The 24202-nt window shown below is 37.3% G+C and overlaps 1 protein-coding gene across 3 annotated transcripts in view; it reads right to left on the reverse strand.

The window, feature by feature from the left end:
* Positions 1-1594: 1594 nt before the first annotated feature.
* UBL3 (ubiquitin like 3) overlaps positions 1595-24202 on the reverse strand; it is a 58797-nt gene continuing 36189 nt past the window's right edge. For 2 of the 3 annotated variants that reach the window (XM_042792554.1, XM_032982854.2), the window contains 4 exons: positions 12157-12265; positions 8421-8507; positions 3801-3878; positions 1595-3392 (listed from right to left, as the gene is read on the reverse strand). In XM_042792554.1, the coding sequence (XP_042648488.1) occupies positions 3340-3392; positions 3801-3878; positions 8421-8507; positions 12157-12265 (327 nt within the window). In that variant the 3' untranslated portion in view covers positions 1595-3339. Of the gene's footprint in view, positions 3393-3800; positions 3879-8420; positions 8508-12156; positions 12266-20222; positions 20244-24202 lie in introns of those variants that run through there. The other variant, XM_032982855.2, reaches the window with a different exon arrangement.

The raw sequence follows: 24202 nt of genomic DNA on the forward strand, positions 1-24202 counted from the left end.
ACATTACAGTGGCCATACTTTCTCCAGCAACCAAGCTAATCCCTAAAACTCTTTCAACACAGCCATATTTTTGCTATCATTTAAGAAAACAGAAGCTCCAGACCACTTTCATTGCTACCAGATATTATTCCTCAGGTGTGAATAATAATTTATGACTGATAGTGCCAGAATGGTATGGGACACAGATGTTGTCCCTTCATATTTCAGAATATGAAGGACTCCCAATTCATCCTCTCCTTCCCTCATGACATCTATTAACTCATCCATAGGGAAAATATAATTTCTATCCAACAGTGAAAAATCAAACATCAAACTCTTCAACATATTATCAGACTGTCCAACCGCCTGACCCTGCAAAGACTTAGCTTTAATCTTTATGGGCTGCAAGTATCCTCTTGACTCCAATCAACATAGAAGAGAAGCATATGTGTGAACTTTAGCAAAGCTGAGGAATCTGGGATTAAGAGCTACTGCTTTTGTTTTGGCAAATATACAGTCCACAATATAAAACATCCAAGGAAAAAAGCACAAATCTTTTAGCCATCTCTCCCACGGTTTTTCACCCGCTTCACATCACAACAGAAATGCTCTGCAGTGGGCAGAACTCTGACAATTTGCAAGGAAATCAAGGCCAAATGGTGCTACCCACTATCGCAGGAGTTATTTTGGCAAGCTTGCACTTCAAATGCCAAGCAGCATCTAAGGATTTGCTTGGACATGTGCATATATGCATCTCATTCATTTCAACAACAGGGAACTCCACATATTTTGTTATTCAAGCTTGCCAAATATTTGAACTAGAAGCTACTGGATTTTCATGTATTTATACAGTATTAAGTGCCTAGCTACTTTCTCAAACCAAGATTACATTTCAAACGTTCATTTCTCAAAATCAATGCATCTGGATGACTTGTTTACCTAACAAAACAAGTCCTGCCTTAGTCCATTCCTTTTTCTTGTATTGTCACTGCCATTTCCCATATGAGCCTGTAATACTTAGGTGGTCAGCATTTTGGAAAAGGGAAGTTTCATTTGCTGGTTAAAGATGATAACATGATCCTAGTAGCTTTCTCAAGCTGATGTTTATCAAACTTTTTTTTTTTTTTTCTTCTTAATAAGGTGGTTTGTGTCCCTGTAGCTACTTATTTAGCAACTACACACTGCAGAGTGGAAGGAAACCCCCCCCCCCTCAAAGATTCATTTAGGCAGTAAGCCCATAACAAGGCTGCCACCTGAGCTCCCCGCACCCTGAGACACGTGTATACTCTTTGCTACAAGCAAGTGAAGAACACGAACACTTACGGTATGAGCACGTAACTCCCGAGGTACACCAGGGTGTGACACGGCTGTACATTTGCAACTGTTCATGCCTGCATTCTTCTCCGACAGAAAAAACACCTCTAGGCCATTTCTTTTGACGTGAAAGGAAAACAAAACTGAAGTGATAAATCCCATTAGCGGTTTTCAGCAGGTTTTGCCCGTCCCCTTTTCTTTTTTAATAAACAAAATGGGAGTCCTTACTTAGTTTCCAGATTAAGAAGTATTATTAAAAGTAGTTACAGACCAAATTACAACCCTTAAAGCACCACCAAAATGCACTACAATATTCTTTTATTTAGTTTACAGAAGAGTCTATCAGTACAGGTTGCAGAAAGAAAATGTTTAGTGCTATTTACAATTTGTTTTAAAACTCTGCTCTATACAAATTTAATTCTGATCAGTATGAACAATATTTTTGTAAATCTACTGCATATAAAGCATTTCATCAAAGCAGTAACAATGAATAAAATAACCTGATTACATTTGAATGATGCCAATCATTCGAAAAAACGATTACACAGAACATCTGTAAGAGTTGTGGACACTTAAGTACAGAACACAATGTCAACCTGTGACTCATTTTTTTAAAGGCTAAAGCTATTTATATGGAATATTGTTCTATTATACTACACGCCAATCTATATTTAACTTCTATAGTTATGTATTTTATAAGATTTTTATTAAATATATTCTACACATATTTGTAATTTCAGCCAGGAAGAATTCCTCCCCAGTGAAAAAATATAAAATCTTTTATATTTTTTTTAATTTTTATTTATTTTTATTTTTTACAGATTTAGATGAAACTAGCTCATGCTTTAGTGCTGTGCAAATTTCTTTAGCATATCAACATTTAAATTATTGATATGAAATAAAAGAAAGGCATCCTTTTTAATTATGTATGCCCTCAAAAATCAGCTTCTGATTTTAATACAATTGCAAGCACTAATACCAAATGCAGATTATGTAAAGAAACAAAACTAGTACTATGGCAGAGGTTCTTCTTTTTGCTTTTTAAACTTTAATAATTCTTTTGAAGTCTCTAATGAGTAAGCATGACACTGGACACTAAGGTACAGATGAGAAAATGACTGAAAAACACCAATTGCCAATATTAAAATACATAAAATTGACTAGTAAATGATGTTTTCTAACATTTATGCACAATAATAAAAGCCTATGAACTACAGGAAATTACCCCTCCCATATTAAGGCTAGGAAATGCACTCTCTGCACTTGTTTGTGCTGTCTGAATAAACACTCAACTAACGTACGAGATCAGAGTGCACGCAGTAACGAGAAAAATCAGTTTCATCAGCCCTCTACAGAGTGCTTTTAAATTACAGGCACATAGTTTTTTTTTTGTTTGTTTGTTGCAGTGAAAATATATATAGTTAGACTTGGTCTAGTTAGTATTCTGTGCCAGTTCGGCCACCAAGGTTGACTTAGGTAGAATTGACTTAACAGTTTTTCCTTTGATTTGGCCATAAGTGAGATTTAATTATAGATATACTATTTTCCAGTGTTGCATTATGCATTGTAGTTTATTACTAAGTGTCTCAAATATTGTTAAGATTGTTGATGAGAAATATACTGTCAACCATATTTAGTGCAAATTGCATCTAGAAAGCTTGACTGGTTAGATTCTGTTAATGGAGATTTTTGTGGTAGCAAAATGATTCCTGCTATGGAAAAGAATACGTTAACTTTTCTGGAGATTGAATTCTTTCAAGAACTGATGTACTATAAGATTATTCAACAAACAAAAAGCAGGAATTAAAAAAAAAAAAAACAACAACCAAACAAAAGAACCAAACAATGAAAGTGTTCATAGATCTTTCTCTTCAAAGGAAAAAAAAAAAGACTATGAGACAGTGTTCATGTAATATTTCAGTTCCATGGATTTACAGACAGGCTCTTCCTACAGGTGTCTGAAGCAAGGTAGGGCCTCTTCTATTCCAGCAGCATGAAAGACAAAGACTATATTACATCACACTTAGCAGGTAAAGCTAACAGGGTTTACAGGATTACACAGCAATTGCTTTCTCCAGTTTTTTCACGGTTTCTTTGACCTGTGGAACAAGAAGAAAGTTTTGTTTACCCATCATTTCTGAAGCAATTAGGTTGTTTTCTGTGTGAATATGCATTATACGAGTATATCTCTTATTATTTTTAGTTAAAAAATATATTTATTATTACATACATGCATACATAACTGAAAAACAAATCAAAGTAGTTTTTAACAATAAAAATGAAAGCTTTTAAGGTCTCCGTAAATTTCTGCATTCTACAAAAACGCTAAACCAGAAAGTTAATTTATTCATTTTCTATAAACAACGTGTACAAAAGCATTCCATTACTCGCTCCACAATAGACAAGGACTTTGTTCTTCTCTACTATGAAATACTCAAAAATCCTTTAAGAGATCTGACCGCTTTGCCATCTACTTGAATAAGAAATACCTCTAGTGCACAGCGTACCTTGAGAGTTTGGCTCTGGCAATGTCTCTCTAGCCACCAAATGCATCACTGTTGTTTTACCAAAAGGAAGTTTTAATGCTGCAAAAGGAAAAAAAGAGATTTGTTAATGCATTATAGCAGCCTTCTTTCTTCAAAACACCTGGCTGAAACTAACTACAATTGGATTAGCATCTGTTCAAAAGTTCATACTGCTAGGTTTGAACTACTTACTAAATAGATTTATAAAGGTGTTTCTAGGTTAGTGTTTTGTAGATCAGGGTCTTGAGACCTGATAAAAATCACCTAAAACACTGTGTTCTTAGATACATGATATTCCTGTTAGGAAACTTAGCCTTCCTCTTTTGAGTAAAAGTAGAAGCGGGCATTCATGCCAAGACTCAGGAGTTAAGTGTCCCAACTCAAAGTCTCAGCAGCTAAACACTCTTTATTGATAAGGATGCAAAAAAGTAGCTAATTTGGCCACTAAACTTTTACTCCCGAGACATCAAAACATTGAGCTGCTACTGCGCAACAGTTTTTCCTAAAACATACTTTGATATATGATACAGATTTTCCCAAATCCAAAATGTCTGCATCTTGCCTTTTAATATTAATCTGTTACATCAGCTGCATGTGAAAAATATAAAATTTAAAACATTTGAACTCAGATAAAGTAGTTCTCACAATGCTGCCTTTGTGAGCTTTGGTAACACAAAATAACAAAATTGGAGCTTTCCACAATTCATTCTGCTTATTTCTGAGACTAAAATGATCATTTTCACATTCTGATTTAAGTATACCAACACAGTAATGCATTTATGGTTTTAGCACTGCAGTATAACGTTTATCAAAACTTCTAGTCTCCTTGAAATGAAAGGATTCTTTGTTGCTCATTATATTTAGCAGATTCTCATGGCCAGATTCAGTATTCCGAACTTTGACTTCTTCCAATTATTTGGTATGAGGGAGTCATTTTTATAAGTTCTTTACATAACTTCAGTTTTGTTTCCTCTCTCCAATTCCTCAGATTAAGAAGCTTTCTTGATTGTTTTTCTGAGCAATGTAAGGTAAAGATGCTTTGTCTAGGTTTTGTCCTCCCTTCCTTATAGAGGAAAAAAAATGTTAGTGGTAAATGTAACAAAAATTGAACCCTAAATACACAAATCATTCTGACTTCGATAGAATTTCTGCCCTCAAATTCAATTTACACCTTCTATTTTCACATACAGGGTACCACGGCATTTTAAGTGAATAAATGAATAATGAATGTCCAATAAACCTGAAGGTAATCACTATAGCATTTTAATCACGACAAATTCAAAACTCAGTAAGAAAAAAATAAAAATAAACATAGTATTTGGTTACTACATGTATTCAATATGAGCCTAGCTACAGCACTGTTATTAAATCATGTTCATTGCCTATGTATTTGTTTGAAAACACAGGTGTAAAAATAGGGAGGGATACACAGTTCCACCAGCTTCTCTGAAGTAGCTGTACTTTTGAAAAAGCCATCTCTAGAGAGTCAAGCCTGAAAGTTGCTTGGTTTACTTCAAGCACTGCCTGTGCCTGCAACCAGAAGCTATTATTAGCTTAAAGTCTGACAATGATGAAGTGTTTTGAGTACTTGATTCTGTGATACAACTGAGAACTCTGCAAAGAACACATTAATAGTCTGTTAAACTCAATGGAAAAGGATTATCTTCGTGACAAACTCTTAAGAAGCCATTACACAAAGAGCAAAATACTACAAACTAATCACATTAGGGACATCTTTTATGATATCAAGACACTTAAGGAGACTTGATTAGTGAGCTGGGGAGATTAATTATTTACTGTAATCAAGTAAAAGTATGCTAATATTTCAATTAGCTAATCTCAGCTAGTAGTTTGCACAGTTCACACAAGTTCTTATGAGCAATTTCCAGCTTCTTGCTTGGAGCACCATGACAGAATCTGAGCACCCCAACCAATGTTCAGTAACCCTTTCTTGCTCTTGCCTTCATTCTCTCACCTCCTCCTCTCACTTAAACTAAACTTTTACTTCATTCCCTTCCCACCTGTTTTAATTCCACTTTTATTGCAGATTTTCTATTGTCAGAATTTACTTTTCACCCCCTCTTTTTGTACGTGTATGGCACAGGGTGGGTTGGCTTCCCTTTCCCCCTCCCCAGTAAACCAGGGAAACATTGCTGTTTACCATTATCTAACAAGAAGCAGAGAACTGTCAATTAGGTATCACCTCCCTAATTCATATTATTTCAAATGCTAACTGCAGACCAAATATTCAGCTAAAGGATGAAATTCCTGCTGGAAGCTGAGCAACAGACTCTGCCTTGCTAGCTAATTCCCCAACCCTTCACACAGGCAGGACACAACAAAACAGTGTTGGCTCAAGCACTGTGGGCAAGAGTGGCACCGCAAGCTTTACAGAGGGGTCTATTTTTCTTTGCCACTTTCAGTGCCATTAGTTCTACTGTTTTTGTAGTGACAGACCATTCAGAGAAGCTGGCAAGAGAGATAGTTTCTTTAAAATAAATTTTTTCCCCTCAAAAGTCAGTTTTCCCTATCAATTTGTTACTTCTTGAGCTTATAGGAGTCTCAAATTTCTAAGACACTATGTAGGCATGTGACATTACAATAAGAACATTATAGTATCATTTTTAAATGTGAACAAAAATGGGACTCCCGTTAAAAAAGAAAACACCAAGCTGTTTCCTGGGAAACTTTTGTTTCACTAGTTGATAAAGTGACTTTCAGTACACAGTAGGTCCAAATTCCAGTCAATATTTCCTATTATCTAAAGCAAATAAAACAGTGAGCTAACTCAGTTATAGAGAGCTGCAGATAGAAAAGCTTAATGGAACTATATAATAAAAGCATGAGAAACTAAATATTGTATTTAGCAAGAAATTCCTCCCCTCTCCCCTTTTCAAGATAACTAGTTCACTTAGGGTTACATCTAATGAACACCATAAACGGAAGCAACAGTCTTTTCAGGCTGCTTCATGAATTGCCATTCCCCTTTGAGCTGTATAATCTTACTCCAGATAACTTCATTAGTACTGAAGTCAGTCAATGTTTCAGGAATCTTTTTTTTTTTCTTCTTAAAACAATACGTTAACAGATGATATTTGAAAACCACTAATATATATGTAAGTTCTTTGGGGTAAAATCACGATGATTAAATTGCAAAGCTTGAATGGTTAAGAATGAACTAAAATGCCCTGAACCCAAGTAAGTACTCAAAATCCACAGACCTGACTTAACGCAAGAGTCAACAGCATGCAGCTCTTATTTTTCAGTTTAACTTGTTAAACAATATTTTAAATATATTAAACAAGTTTTCGAAGTTGTTTCAGATTTAGACAAATGTCACTAAAGGGAACAAGCATTGATAGTCAAGAGTAACACTCAGAGATGAGTAGCAAAGAAAATCCCATCTAGCTATCCTTGCCTGAAGAACGTAGGGTAAGACTAGCATCTCTACAATTGCTGAGATGATACAAGACTTAACATTTGTCTTTCAACCCTACTCCAGCTGCTACTAGCTGCACTCACTGACACCTGCTAAACAGACCGATTAAACAGTGAATAAAGTTTCAGAGTTCTCCCAATTCAACTGGCAGTGTTCTTGTTTGTATATACAGCAGCATTAAAAACTGATTTACATAGAGGGTAAATCTATTCTAAAAGAACGTCACTAGCCAACATCAGTAATGGTAGAAAGTGAAACAATGGCTATGTCATCCCAGCCACTTCTTCATGGAAAGACCACTGTAAGCAGTCCAGAAATATTCTTTTCAGGTTCATCTTAACTTCAAAAGCATTTCATTAGTGATTTTGTATTATATTCTCTTCTCTATATTGTATTCAAGTACCAAATGCGTGAACAATCTGAACACACTGAGAAAGTAGGAGTATTTATTTTTAAACTGGCACAGAGAAGAGAGTCTCATTTTGTTTAGTCATTGATACAGTTGATATTCACAGTGGCAATTTTTATCTACAAAAGGAAATATTATTGTTACAAATTTGCGTCATATCTATCAAAGACACCCATCAAAATATCTAATTGTGGAAAAAAAATTGCCACAAGGGGGCATAGTTGAATTGCAGTTCCTCAGCAAATGAAGTGAAGCCATTTACTTTTGTTTTCGCATAACTATGCAATTGTATCCCTGGGAGAGCACTGGACAGCAAGAATGCTTTCCCTCATTCTCATTCATAGGGTGTCTTCCTTCATTGCACTAAGATTTAAAGTATTGTTTAACCAATTATCATAATCTTTATCAAACTTTTTAAAATACTTCAGACAATTATGAAGAAGCTTACCCTGAAAGTGCAGTGTAAGAGAGGTGGAACAAAGTATTCCATTTAGAAAGACACCAAATAAAAGCAACATTACTGTTTCTTTATGCAAGAGGAGACTTGACTTACCAGGTGGTACCTCCCAAAGTTTAACAACTAGTGGTAAGGAGATGGGAAAATACACAATAAGATACAATGTCACTCTATGCAGAAGAAAAATAGTATATAGCAAGCCATACTGTGATCTTGAGCAGTAAAGTAGTATTTAGTGCACTGTAAATAAGTATGCCCTTTGCCTGGCCGTAACATGGACGAAATTTATTTTCATACCTCCTAGTGTCACATTGCCATGAAGAAACCTCCCTTGATAAATAAGCCGCAAGATATTTGGACTGCTGACTTGTTCTTCTTCCCAATCTGAAAAGAGGCAAGAGAATTTTCACAGTTGTGTTGTAATAAAACCATGTTTTGTTATTTCTCTCACCTTTACCCAGGAAGAAAACGAAGAGCAGCACTCTTGCATGAAACACTAAAGGGAGCATAGGCTGAAGATACAGAGACATAATTCAAGGCTAGCAGTCCCAAAATCTATTCTTAAATTTATTATTTTACATCAGGCGTCGAAACATCAATTTTATGCCTGCAAGCATAAATAATACTAACTTACTTCAGATTGCATGAAATAATTTAGCATGTATACAAGTCCTACATGAGCTGTTTCATAAATGCAAGTTGCTTCCTGAGGCTCAATATCCACTTGGCTAAAACTGCTTTCATTTCTTGCCATTCAGAAGACTGTCAAGCCGCACTCCTCCCCACCAGCTGACTGTCTAACCGGAGCCGCTCTCCAGCAAGGGGGAGCAGCCACACACAGAGCAAAAGCGCGTGTGATGAGCCGTTTGAAACAGGATTCGTGGAGCAGGGCACTACAAAAGCTCCGCAGGCCGCTCAGCGGTGTTCGACGACGGCCCGACCCAAGCAGTTCGACGCCCGGAGGGGGCAGTGACCTGGGCAGCCCCTCACCGTCACCGCAGAGCCGGAACGGGGGGCTCACACGGCGCAGACACCGACGGAGACATTTTCAGGAACTTCCCAAAGGACAATCTGTGGATGTTTTTATGTGGCCAACAGCGATTCGGGAAAAGCAAGCATGCATTCTCCTATAATGCATTTCCTATAATGCTTGAGCTGTCATAAATAATTTATAAGCTTAAATGATCTTTTCCTACTCTTTTACTGTTGCTGTCACAATATGAACAACAAATAAATATGCACTTTGCTTTCAGAACAAATATCATAAAACCTCATAATGTTGAATTTAAATGGGCCCTCTGGGAATACACTGTCTTCTGTTTCTTAGCTGACCAGATATCTGGCAACAGCTGTTCACAAATGTTTTCTCTTTCTGCTTTTGTAGTGTTTATATACCAAAATGAATATTCAGTAAGGGATCACAACAAGCAACAGAAACCAACCTGTTCACTGGGAACATACAATTAACATATGGGCAGTAGCAACTGGCACCACAAAAGGGGAGTAACTAAAAAGGGGAAGCACTGAAAACAAAAGCCACACGGCTGTGGAGAGTGTACAGGAAAGGCAGCCGGTGTGAGAACGCCAGCAGGCAGAGATACGGGCAGCGGGAGCCAGGGCAGCCCCACAACACAGCAGAGGCAGGGCTGGTATCCACAGCACGGGCTGCAGTATCCCCGGGTGCTGCCATGTGCCTAGTTTGTAAGATTAGATCAAATGAGGCAACCGAAGCTTTTTGAATTTCAAGGATTTACACTCCGGATCTGATTCAGTTTTCTTGCAATTCAAGAACATGCCCTTTTTGCTATGCTGTGAAGTGAGCTACATTAAAGATCTAAATTATCACATCGATAGTACGGTAAGCAATTTTTTGGAAGATACCAAATTTATTTTTTTTTATTTTTTTTTTTACTCCATACAGTCTGAACTCCACTATACTATGGCTGTAAGGAGAAGTTCAGCCAGCTTACAGTGTCATAATGACGTAAAAAAGCAATCAAAAGAAGACAGAATGTATTTTGGCACAGGTATTTGCTCATTGTTAAGCTGCCAATTTACCCATCCTTTTAATTTTTGCTTCTTGGCTGGCAGTCTGAAACATTTCTTTCTGACATGATTTCAAATTTTAATTTCCACTGATGACTAAATGAGCCAAGGAGGAAATATTTACCTACTTTTTTTATAAAAAAAAAAAAAGTTCAGCGGATAATTGTTGTACAAGAACAAATTTAATATTATTTAGAAGAAAGGAGGAGAAAACAGATAACCTACCTAGATGATATACATGAACATAAATTTGGCATTTTCCACTACAAGTCAAGAGAATCTTAATTAACAACTGTATTGCCAAAAGAGGGGAGGAGAGGTTTGCCTTAATACTGCCAGCCTGTGACTGAGGATATTTTGTTACTACTCTTCCTCACACCATCATGACAAGTCAAAATGGTGGTAAACACAATAATTTCATATCAACTCTGTTTCAGGGAAACTGTAGTCCTCATCAAGATTTCTCAGTCCTGTGGCAAAGAAGTGCAGTCTCAGTCTGAAAACAGCTAGTGGGCTAACATTTGTGAAAACCTATACACTATTCTGAAGTAGATTTTTCCTCAGTCTTTTAAATTGACACTATTCTTCTTTGCACAGGCAATTAAATATTCATCAAGATATAGAGCACTCCCTCAGGACAGCAGGTATTTGAACTGAGGCCCCCATGTATGGTTCTACTTTTCCTTTAAAAAAAAAAAGAGATGTTAAAAGTCTGGGTTTCCTCCCAAATCTCAACTCAGAATCTGCAACCTTCAAGCTCTTCACAAGGCTGGGAACATGAGACTACACGTTCAGGAATAAACTTGAGTAAAACACAACACAGTTCTGCCTTTACTAATTCAGATAAAAGTACACAAAGAACATTTGGTCATGATGACTATGTTGCAGGCACACATTAAAATATGTACAGTAGCTACACAGATGCTGTATCAAGCAGATTTCTTAGTGTGTTTTACACCTATATCTAATACTTCAGAGGAGTAAAAACCTCCTCCTTCATTAGGTATTTTAATAAATACATAAGGATGCATATTCCAGCAAAACAAACAGCAAACAAGTCCCCTGAAACCCTGTACTTCCTGATCTCAAAGACCAGTTCAAGGCCTAAAATATGGATTATCAACACTTTTTGTCATGAATTGTTATCTACCATACCCCTTTGACAAAGGCACCACAGAAACAGATAATCACTTTCTGTAAATAGTACTCTTTTTTAACATCAAAACAGTAACTCAAAGTCCTGTACCAAAAGCAGCATTTTCTTTCATCATATGTAATGCTATGTCTGTGTTTTGGCTATTTTCCCATGAAATCATAGTCAGAGAGAGCAGAAGTACTTTGCTTTTGTGGCACTATTAACATATGTTATTACACATCTTAAGTTTTCAATTCCCTTTTCCAAAGTTTGTAGTCCTGCATAACACTAAATATATTGATACAAACAACCTCAGTTTCCCTCAGCCTTTTAATGTACCTTAAAATGTTCTTTTGTTTTACTTGTTCCTGAAAAAAAAACATTATTACAGATCTTTTCCAAGATAAGGTAGTAAGGAAGAAGCACTTCAGACTCAATTTCACTAATGCATTCCTGTGACATGCCATGTTTTACATTAGCTGCCCTCACATAAGAGGTTTTCTATCTCCACGCTTCTATCTTCTATCTTCACACTTACTAGATCCTCTACCAAGATCGATCAAGAAAAGTGCCCAAAGATAGGGGGAAAGTAGTACTTCATTTTGGGATAGCAAATTTTAGAAATAAAGTGGGAAATAGTCCACACATCTAAAAAATCTGCCCAACCAAAGAAACAGAGAAAATGAGGCAAGACGACAATTGGATTTCTATATAAATCTATGCCTAGATACACAATAAACATACTTAATTTGAACACGGAGAACAGAGATTGGTTTACTGACACTTTAGTCTGAAAATACAGGGAAGCTCCTAGCCCACCAGTTGAAAAGCCAAAGCCACATATTTACTCACCCATCGGCCAGTTGTCATACACATGTTTTGCAATATCTGCAGCAGAATCATTTGGTGAAAATAAGAACTCTTTCGTTTTCCCACTTACCAAGATGAGGCGCAAATTTATCTGTTAAAAAAAATAAAAATAAATGCAGTATTAGGAAAGTATCTAGAGAAGACTTTTTTTTTAAAAGTTTCTAGAAAGTTGCCATTGGTTTTAGGAGAAGATTGTTCCAAAGTGAATTGAGAAAACAGTTTAAGATGGTGTTAAAATTAGGGTCAAAGAGGTCAATAAAATTTTGTTTACACATAATCTAGGAAGATTAAATTCCTACAGCTGGCATTTCTTATGATAAACACCAGACGATTCTGATTGGCAGCAATTGAATCAACTGTTCCATTAAAAAGCACACAAACACTTTCAGCAGAGTATAAAAAAAAATTCCAGCCAAGACACACGGACGACATATCTTCTTGAATGAAGAGGAAAAACATAAACCTGACAAATTAACTTGGAATGGAGAGTACTAAAAATATCAAAATCTGCATCTGAACAGCCTGTGAGCCTCAGTAAAAGCCCGAGCACCGTCCCTCCAGTATAACATTTGTCAGGCCTGATCTCACCCGCTGCATCCCCTACAAAACACCAGGGAGTCAGACAGCATCCTTCCCCAGTCCCAGCTGCCACACAGCTCACATCTCTCTGTCAGTCTTCTGAACCCAAAACTTTGTTCCATCACTGTCTTTCCCTGCAAGCAAAGTGGCTGAGATCCACACGCAATACAGCAGTAGCACCACATCATAGTTTTTCTATCATCAATTTCCTTTACCTAACCATCAGCATCTTCAGCTATAATTCTTCTCTCTTCTATTTGCAAGTTACTGAATATGACTTCTTTTCCATACAGCATTAAAATAACTCATATAAAGAGCTCACTATTACATTACTTACAATGCATTACTTACAATGAAAAAAAGATTAAATTCTGGCTCCTGAAGCAACTGCTAGCAAGGTCACAATATTTGATTGGGTAGCTAGCACTTACCAATGCCCATGGCAAGTAGCAGTCTAGCTGTTTACGTGTTTTAGCCTACAAGCCTTAATTGCACCAACTTTTAACAAGACTTCAGCATACTAACTGCTTAGATAGCTTTTTCCAAATCACGCTCAAACTGTGGTGCTCATTTTAAGTTAAGTTGGTTGCAACAAAGCACTCCCTGTTGAAATGAAGTAAACTGTCTTTTAGATCAAATACAAAGGGAAAAGTTTACAGTGATGCCCAAGTTTTCAAGACTTCTTCAGGGTCAAAAATCTTAGCACATCATATCCACTGAACATGACAGCCCTGCTTCAGCTACCTACTAGTCACCACTTATTTCAGAAGCTCTCCAGACAGACTGTCTTTTTTTTCTTGAATGCTTTGGCTTGGATTCATCCCACCTACCTTTAAGTACCTAATGGAGGTATCCAAATGACAATCTCTATCATCCTGCACACTTCAAGGTCAAAGAAGAAAATGAACCCTCCAAAACCCAATTCAGTCTCTATTTCAAAGTGTAGTAAGGATAAAAGGAGCTAGTATAAAAGTGCTCGGTTCTGTTCCCCTGCTAACACCCTTCAGAAAATATGAGTTTCGCCATTAGCCCAGGAAAGAAAACAAGTGGTAGCTGTCTCTGAGAAAGCACCAGTTACTGTAAGAGTATTGCTGCATACCAGGAAATCGCAAAAAAACTTAAAGGAGAGAAGCTGCAGGAATGCTGTTTAGTCAAATACAATCATTCATAAAATTCAGAACACATCTGACTATAAAGTTCGATTTTCTTTGATATTTCCAGAATGATTAAGGAATTCTTTTCAAATCTCACCAAGGTTTAGCAGAAGCAGCAGACCAAGTTCCACTATTCCTGTTTACTCCAAAAACCCAACTACTGTAACAAATTACAATTTCAAAATGTTATGCCTAAATTTAGGAATGGCCAGACTATGTCCACTTGTTGTTTTGCTTATATTGTCTTTCAGTTTCCATAGTTTCCCCCCTCTTAGTTGTCTCCACCTGTGTATGTATAGACAACACTTATATACAGAGTTGCTTTATCTGAACCACCCAAGACAAGCTTTTCACGCTTCCCCTAGTGAGATACCCATTTCCCCATTCATCCTAAGAGCCCGTCTCTGCACATTTCAATTTATTTGCTTTTCTCCTCAAAACAGATGACTATGTCTGAAGCATACTAAATGATGTCTCACTAGATGCTTGTATAACACCACCACTAATTTCCTCTGTCTACTGGAAACATCTTCTGTGATTATGTCCCAAGAGCACATACACCTTCATAACTGCACTGCACTGTCTGCTCAATTATTTCATACCGTTCTCTACTTCAATCCCTTCAATCATTCAGCCTCCAAGATTATTACTGACATTTTGGCCATAAAGCCCTAAAGCACAAGGCTCCAAATTTCATCCCACTCCTATCCCTCCTAGGGAAAGGAGGCTAGGTGGAAAGAAGTATTCTGCACCACAGACGTTTCAGATCTCCCCCATGTCTGGGCCCATGGCCTATGAAATCCCCCCCCAAACTTCTCTATAACACTTCTTTCTCTCTACATTAAGAGCATTTGTCAAACTTCCTGTCACCAATAAAATCTATCAGCAAGTTCCCTTTACATGTGCCTTCGTCATTAAATGAACCAGGAAACACGAGACTGATCTGACAATTGATCCATAACTATTCCAATTATGAGCTCTCTCTGAGCTGCCTTCCCCCTCCTCTCAGCTAGGTCCTTTACATTAGGCCCTTATGCATACTCACAATTTCTCTATTAAATCCTAATTTCTCTATTAAATCCTAATTTCTCTATTAAATCCTAATTTCTCCCATTTAACCAACAGTTTGCAATACGGCAGTAAGTTGTTTTCATCAAAAGTCAACTTGCCATGCTCCAGGTTTCAGGAGTGGTGTACTGTGTTGCATTCCACTTTCTCTATAGCTCATTATCTTTAATTATCCTTTAAGCATTAATGCATCTCATTACAACACCAACATAGTGCCAAAAATTTAGGAGGTTTAGACTGCATCACAAACTGTTATTGTACTTGGGAATGGGCAACATGTTTAGAAAACAAACCAACCAACCAATGCCAAATATTTGGCAGCAGTGCCTGCTGTAGACACTAGTGGTGAGGAGTTTCTTCACCAGAGGCCCTCCCTGCACCCATTTCCTCTACTCTGGCTCCTGAGACACCCCCCTTAGTTTGCTCCCCCTCACCAAGCAGTCCCCCCAACTCTGACTTTAGGCAGGTTATCTAAGGATTTATTTTCCTTCATCTGTGTATAGTTTATCTGTGGTAGGGATTACCTATTTTGAAGATCGTAACACCTCCCTAGGCAGTAGACAAAACACCAAACCATCAGGTCCCTAAAATGTCTGATTTGTATCCTACACGGAGATGATTTAAAAAACCTCAGATCAGTCCTGCTCACCACTTAAAATAATATTAGGGCACAGCATTAATATAGAACTAAAGTTACTCTTCAATTAGCATAACATTAAGGAGACATTTCTTTCTAATCTCACTGCTGAGTTCTGAGATTACCAAGCACACTAAAGTGAAAACAGAAAGGAAAAGAATATCAGAGAAATGACCAAAACTAACTTAGCTTCCTGGAAAATCTGACTAAGTCATACTTCTGCAGTTAATATACAATGTAAAAATCAATATAAGCAACAGGGAAAAAAAATGAAAAATGTTAGTTCCTTCTTTTGCCCCTACCTCTCCAAGATGGGTAACTTAATAGTGCTGAAGTCATTTTGTGGCATTTCTTATAGTCTCACTATGAATGATAAAAGGCACATCAAGATAAACTAATAATTTTACAGGACATACTACAAAGTATGTGTCAAGTACAGGAGGAATATTTTCATTAACAAAAACCAAAAATCAGAAGCCCAAAATAAATCCTGAAATTGGTCAAGTAGATGTTGCATCAAGTGCAAAGAAACAGCTGCACTAATGAAAGGTTAAAGTATTTTCTTATTTATAGTACAGCATGCCACTGACACATTTAGTTTGCATGTTTGTGTGTGTATATATATATCATATATATATATATATATATATATATATCTTTATAGTTCTTAATCTTGGCTTGAAGGTATCTTAGTCTTGAGTTGCACATCACAGTACCTCAAAGGGTTTGAAGCAAAGAATCCCCAAAATCGCCTTTAAGAGTCTAATCTCATTCCCTTCAAGAACATTAGGAAATGTAATGGCTTGTAAATGCTGTACTACTTACTCTGCAAGCCTGAGAACCCCACTTCAAACAAACTATAGAGGATCTGAAACAAACCTTTCTGGCAAAATGCCACTAATGAAAGTTTATATCTAAAGGAATAATAATAATAATAATAAAAAGAGAATATTTTTATACAGATTTACTCAAAGGAAAGCGCAGAAGAAAATCTTGGTTAGGTAGAGAAGTTATGACACAAAAGCAGCAAATTTTAATTTTTCAAGTTACAAAAGGATTCTTAGTGGTCTTAAGCTACACTGTATCTTATTTGCTATGTTAAAAGTTATCAAGGAAGTTGTATCTATATGCCTAAAGCCCCCTCCACCTATTCATGTCAAATGAGTCTTGGTCCTGAGACACTTTGGCAATTCTCATGGCCCTGACAAATTTGGTCTTCTACAGGGGACATAACAAGGACCACCCTGTTTTTATATCTTTTTGCAGGCTACCACAGGAAATTTCAGCCTTTTGCTACAGTAAACTGATAAGGATCACATCCTCACACTTCTACATTATAGCATCAACTGCAACATTACTAATGAAAGCAGTTAAGAAGAGCCACCGTATCAGAAGTAGGATTAAATACAGTTTGTGGACCACATCCCCTCTACATCATGATTTATCAGCACATTCTGTTTGTGATCTCAAGCATGCAAACCTCACCCTCTCTCTCCCCCCGCACCACAACCAACACCAATCTCAATTACAGCTCCAGTAACTACCCCATCAGTTGCATTCCATATACAATACAGAATTTCAATGTAGATTATATATTGTAAACCAAAAAACCACCCCACCATAAATTAAAATGCAAACATTGTGGTAACAACTATAACCACAACTTTTGGAACAGAAATTTGGGTCACGCATATGCAGATATAGAATAAGTTGTGTTTTGTTTCTTGTAGGCATCTGCAACATTGCTTCTTGAAGGTGTAACTACAAAATGTCTTACTGCCACCATGCTTCTAATTTCACAGTGAAAATTAAACATGGGAAGTCACTTAAACATCAAAAAATAAGATATTCACAAACTACATGACTTTTCTTGATGTTAAGTGACTTCTCATCTATTCAGTTAAACAAGTTATTTTGTTATCAATTTTATGCTACAGTAGCAGCTTAAGATTACTCCCATCTTACAATTAAAATGCAGAGGAGGAAAAGTGTCATATCACCATGTGCTCTTCAACCCCAAGTCCAAACAAACTGCTCCTCCTCAGCTGTTTAAGATTAAAATACATACACAAGACTACTTTTTCCCTTTTCTTAATAGATATGAAATTGAATTAAAAACTAATGCTGCACCAGAAAGGAAAGAGATGGGATAAGAGCATTCAGAAATACAGGCTGAAGTTTCACTTCCCAAAACCCAATACATTTACGTCCCAGTTCAAGTTCATAATTGTAAGAAGTAAGTTTGTTCTCCAAAGACACATCAAAGTTTCCTAACGACTCTAGACCAACGAGTAACCTCACAGCACCATGCAGTACATGACTGACTGAATTCCACTGGATTCATGTAAGAGGTTCAACCAAGCCTGAATAACTGGCTAAGTGACACAGCAGCATCACACAGGCCAAGTCAGCAGGGACCTGCAGGTTCTAGACTCCAGTTCACTCTTAAGGTAGATGTATCATCTCATGTAATCCCTTCTGGAAAAGTATCCACCTGAAGAACTTCAGTTTTTACCCTCCCTGGAAGGCTGCTCTAGCCTCTGACTGTCCCACTGAGTGGAGCTTTCTCCTAATTCCCAACACAAATTTATTCTTGGACAGGTTACATTTACTGATGCCAGACCTACTTTGTACTTTAGTTACTATAGGCCTTTCCCCACCCCCGCCCCCCTGGGGTTTTGATGGCTTTCTGCTACACCTGCAGACAGGGACACATTTTGCTAAAAGAAACAAGCAAAGGTTTTCCTCATTAATAGGCCGGCCCTTGGTGTGGTCACTGTCTTCAAAGCTCTGAAGTACATCAACAGAGGTTAAGGAAACCCAGCTTGGTTAGCCTGGAAGCCTGGTGGGCACCTATTAGGATTACCTCTTCTTGTGCTTAAATTAGCAAGACAATGACCTCTTTACTGAGGTCCAAGACAGAAGAACGAGAGACAATAGCCATTAATGGAAACAAAAGGCTTTGAACTGTGACAGGGCAAAAACTGTTTTCCTGGAGGATATCAAAGCAGTAGAAGAGGTCGCCCAGAAATGCTAAGTATGCATGATTAGAATTCTACATTCAAGAATTTATAAAATGATACTAGAACCTCCATAAATCTACTGCAAATGCCTCTCCCTTTTCCATACAAACATCACAACTGTCTCATTTGCAATGCAGTAATCTTGCAATGCTCTTCTCTAGTTCAGTCATTTCCATGACACAAGCCTTCAAGCTTGCATTACAAAATATTGCGTTTAACCATCCATGATGTACAGGATATTTTTATATTAACACAATTAATTCTGTTCCTATTAATTCAGTCTTTGAGATAAGCCAATCCTTTCCATACAACACCATGATCATCCGTACTACTGGTGCCTCCAAATTTTCATCATCAGCCAATTTCATCTGCATACTGATTTGCCTTGTGTCAGCGGCATAAATGAAAGCATCAGAAAGATAGTTGGTCCCAAAATTAATTTTTAAAAGAAGTCCGCTAAGCATAACTGCAAGCCTTACACTTCCACACTGAACACTGTATCTTACTACCTTCTCCACTTAAGTCATACACTATCAAACCCCGCTGTCCCAAACCAACACAACATCAACTACTCACGGAAGTCCAGACAGATTACGCCTCTTCTGCATTTCCCTCATCTGAAAAACACTCTCCTTGCAAAGAAAGTTGGGTAACGAATCCATCATAATCTAACTTGGGTAAATGTATATTATGAATTTTATTCCATTATTTCTTCTCTGCTGCTTATCAATATCCTTCTTGAGGTGGTTATTAATTTGTCAAATTCAGAGTCTCTCTCTACATCCTTCCACTCATCTAGCACACAGATAATTTATACCTTTAATGTGTTTGCCCTGCAGAAACACCAAGCATGCAAATTCTTCAGATATGCTTCTTATACTAACCCAATACATTTAGTTTAATCAGCATTCGTCCCCTTGAAATTCAAAGCCTTTACGTACGCTCCTACTTTGTTCATTCTTCCATTTGATTTTAACTGTATCAGTTCGTGATCACTGGATCCAATGTCATTTTCCCAAGCAGCCTTCTGAAGATTTCCAGAGTGCTCTGGGAATTTAAGAGACACATCTAGAACAATCATATTAGCTCCTTCTTGGCCAAGAAACCAGGTGGTAGAGTGACTGAGATGCAGGTGCACAAGGCAAGAAAGCAAGAAACATTGGCTTGAAGTGAGGTAAGTGAGCAAGAAGTATTAATTTGTAGCCCAACAATGCGAGCTTTCTCATGAGAGAGGAGATATCCTTGATGCTGGACTCTTGTTCAAGGGTCACTTGGTACAATAAAACTGTAGTTCTTATTAATCACACTTCTAGACACCCATTTTCACCAGATACTTTCTAGGGAATACAGGTAACTTAACTACACTTCCTCAACTGAACACCTAAAATTTATGTTGGCAACAATTAGAACTCCCTGCATTTAGCTTTAGATGCACAAAGGGGCTTTGCTCTACCTTTATGATACCTTGAGCCTATAATAAACTTACTTTGTATCAGGTGAAAAAAAGGACATGGAAAATGAGAAATAACAAATTGTCAGTGTGACTGAACAAAGCTCTGAAGTTTCATTGCCAGCTTGCTGACAGACCTGCATCACTCATTCAAAGCCACACCGCTCGTGGAAGTCAGGCGATCCCAGCACGACACAATGGAAGTGCGACAGCGCTCCACTTCACTCTGTTCAAGACTAAGGTATACTTCATAACCAGCTCCAATTACATACTCATCTTTAGGTTGCTACAAAGAGAAACAAATATATTTTTATGTGCAACTGTTTTCTCAAACAAGGAATGGTTAAGGTAACTTTGCACTGAAAAAAACTCAAGTTAGCAAATTTCAGAGAAATGTGTAGTGAAGGGTAAGAAAAAAAATAAAGTGAAGCATAATCAAATTTTATTTAGAGGAAGAAAAAGCAAAATACTATAAGGATTTAACTCAGTAGCTATGATAGAACTAGCTGTTTCTGTGGAAACAACATTCTTGAACTTAAAAATCATAACTCCTTGGTCATACTTGATCCACTCCCTCACTTCAGTTCAAATAACACAGGAACAATGGCAATATATTCTTCAATATCCTCCTATGAGTTCTGAGCTTATCTTTTAAGAAGAAATATCTAGAAAACATTGCTCTTCAAAATAAATTAATACAGATACTATCACAAATAACCAGCAGAATAAAATGGATTTCAGTGGAGTTTACACAGTTTCCTTTACTATCCTGACTATTAGAATTCCTGGAACAAGGCTGGTTTTGCACTTTTTTTTTTTTTTTTTTGGTGGTGGGGTGGGGAGGAAGGGAGGGTGCAGGGAATGGAGGAAGGCAGAGATGAACACAACACACCAAAGCATCAGCTGGATCTGGTTAAGAATTTTCACTGAAAATCCGTTTTAATAAGAAAGTAAAACCAAAGGAATAACCTTTTTTTTAATCTATCAGTAAAAGATTTTTCAATAATTTGTTGAAACAAGTGTCACAAATCCCCACCCAGGAATAATTTCTCTCCTAGCAGCACAAGATAACAGAGGCACTCCATTACCTGAAATAATGCAAGTACTCAAGTATCTGGTCTGCTCGGCTCAAATGGCATTTTGCCTACCATATCCCAGGTGCATGCTTTAATCATAGGGTACAGAATTAACCTGTCTCCTGCTGGCCCTCAAGCGAATCCACTCTGACAGGAAAGGTTCAGAGGAAGACCTACTCTGATTACTCATTAGACAGAGACAGGGCGGTTTCACCCTGCACATGCAAAATCAATTCATCTTATGTTATGACAGAAATGTCTAAATCCATCATAATCGTAATGTGTAAATTACAACATACTGAAGACCACGTTACGGAATTGAGCTTTAATACAAATAGGTAGCAAAAATGGCAGAACGTTAACCACGTGGCATTCAAGCTTGCTATTTTTGTGGTTCAGCCTTTCAAGCCAGTATTGGAGTAAGTGTATTTTCACTTTGAAATAAAGTCACTAAAACATGAAACAGAGAAACTGATATACTCAGATTAACATGAAATTTTGGTAGAGATTGTGTTAGCAATCAGTATACTGCGCTGAACAAGTCATTTCAAAACACAAGAGCGGAAATAATAATAAATAATAAAACCGCATCAAATGTCAATGCACACATGAGAAGCTTGCCCTTGCAGACTGAACCAGTTAGCTCTGGTGAGCAGAGTCACAGAAAAGTGGTTTGGTTAACTCTGGTATTTTAGAGCTTCTGTTCTCAGGAGGGACTCGGGGTGAAACTGGAACGAGCCCACCCTGAAGCAACATATTCTGGGGGTCCCTGGCCTGTAGCACATGGAGTTAGTGGTGACCCAGCAACAAACACAGGCTTTGGTGTGACTTCTTCAGAGCATATGTACAGTAATAGCAGAGAACAGCATTCCAGGTTTTCTTTCTGAAGTGGGAACGAGTGCGAGTAGGAGAGAGAAGAAGGTGTCTGCTTCTGTATTTTCAATCTGTCTCCCTAAAAATACCTTCTAATGACATGCACCCCAACATTTGACTGCAGAATTTAAAAATTAAATCAGCACATACCATCTGTGTTACCATCCTGCCATCTCTTTTCAAGAGCTGCCTCTGGATAAGCCCATCACCTTGTTTTCACCCTCTTGGAGTTGGTATTTACAGCTTAGAAGTTCACTACACAAATATGAACACTGACAATGCTAGGCACTTACTTAAGTTTGGATTTAATTCTGATATAACTCAACATTTGTTCTAATATATTCTTCAGAGAGTATTATGTAATATTTTAAAATATTATTCAGGACAGTTTAATGTCATCTTTAAAGAGACACGGAAGACCACCAAGTTTGTGAATGTTTATTTTGTGAAATGTCCAACTCCTCAGATTTGAAAATGAATACTACTGCTGCTGCTAACAAAGGAGAAAATAAAATTCCAAGGAACAGGTTCCATATATAGCTGCTTTCTCCATGTCCAAGGGGCTGACAGTTACCTTCCACCCCTTCTTATTCCCCAATCACTTCTTCCTATCTTTAGCCAATTTTGCGGTGCTCAATTTGATTTAAGCCATGTTCCCAGAAGTTTCAAATGCAGCTCTTCCATGGTTACAAAGAATAAAGAAAAACTAATGGCAGGAAGGAAGAGTATATTGAATAGTCTGTTTGTGCACTGAGAAAACAGAGGCAGAAAACTGAGTTTCCTGCTGCATAGTGGAAATTTCAAAAACTGTGTATAATATACTTAGACTGGGGGGTATTACAATTTTATAACCGGAACAGGTCAGTGAGAGGTAGACAAAGCAGAAAGTAATCTTTCAGTTACAGCCTGGATAAAAACCAACATCAGCTTCAATCTGACCAGAAATTATGTTCAGCAAGAACAAAAAACGTGAACACAAAGAAAACATTAAGGGGAGCTACTGTTAACTTGAAGCAATCAAAACACTGATAATAGCAAGCACCACATGGTCATGGATATCATCTAGCTCCACGTGCTAATTTTCAGGAGAGACAAGTGGGGGATTTTTGGTTTTGGATTTTATTTTTTTTTAATGGAATTTTAAAAAGTGGTTTCTCATTTTAAGTTATTTAAGCATAATAAACAAATATTAGGCTCTCTGTGTTCCTGAGTTAATCTTTATTGCAGAAGTCCAATTGCCCTTTTCCCTGCTCCCACTTTCTACCATGCAAGACAGGAACAGCAATTAAGGATCAACTCAAAATTAGTGTATATATTCATTTTCCAGTTCTCAAAAAGACACAAGTAATTAGACAATTTAGAAAATTCCTTGGAAAAATCTTTAAACAAAGAAAAAAGGGAAAACCCAAAACAACCAGCAAACACCCCACTTTCTTGGAAATGAAAGGTCCACCCCTTAGTTCCTTATCATGAAGATTCACAAAATGATACTTTTTCTCAGAAACAAATTCATCTCCAACGCAAAGCCTATTTTTAAAATGTGCTACTCCTCAGGTCCCAAAAAAGGGACAGCAACAACCAAGTACAAAAATAGCCTGATTTGGAGCAGAAGAGAAATAATGGAAGAGCAAGGAAACAACCTTCTGAATCCAATTTTGTCTTCTATTCTATTTTCCGTTGCAATAACTGTTGCATTATATTGTTTTAATGCAGTTTACTGTGCAGTACAAAAAACACACTGCCACTAAGTAAAGGATTATAGCTAACACAAACACTACTTGCCATTTAAACTAGACACAGCTTGAACAATTCTAGGAAAAAATAAGTCACTCCCTAAAGACAAATTAAGAGTGATGTGGTCCCCTGCAAGTCCCCTCATATCAGCTCTAAGCTATTAATATGAACATTGTATGAACAAAAACAACATCCCTGAGATTTTTCAGGACGTACATCCCAATGGAAATGCCAGCAATAGGAGGTAAGTTTGCAGCTTCTCGCTCCAGAATCATTTTGGGACTCTGCTGACAGGTCCTTCACCTTGTATGATTCTGTATCTTGGTCAGCACTAAAGTATTAAATTTTTCAAGCCTTGAGAGAGAGTGTCAATAACAAAATGGAAAACCTCTTAAATAGCTTTTAAAACATTGAAGAGGCAAAGAGTTGCACCT

Source organism: Tyto alba, unplaced genomic scaffold, assembly GCF_018691265.1.
Source record: "Tyto alba isolate M040663 unplaced genomic scaffold, T.alba_DEE_v4.0 Super-Scaffold_2, whole genome shotgun sequence".
In the NCBI taxonomy this organism is placed as follows: Eukaryota; Metazoa; Chordata; class Aves; order Strigiformes; family Tytonidae; genus Tyto; species Tyto alba.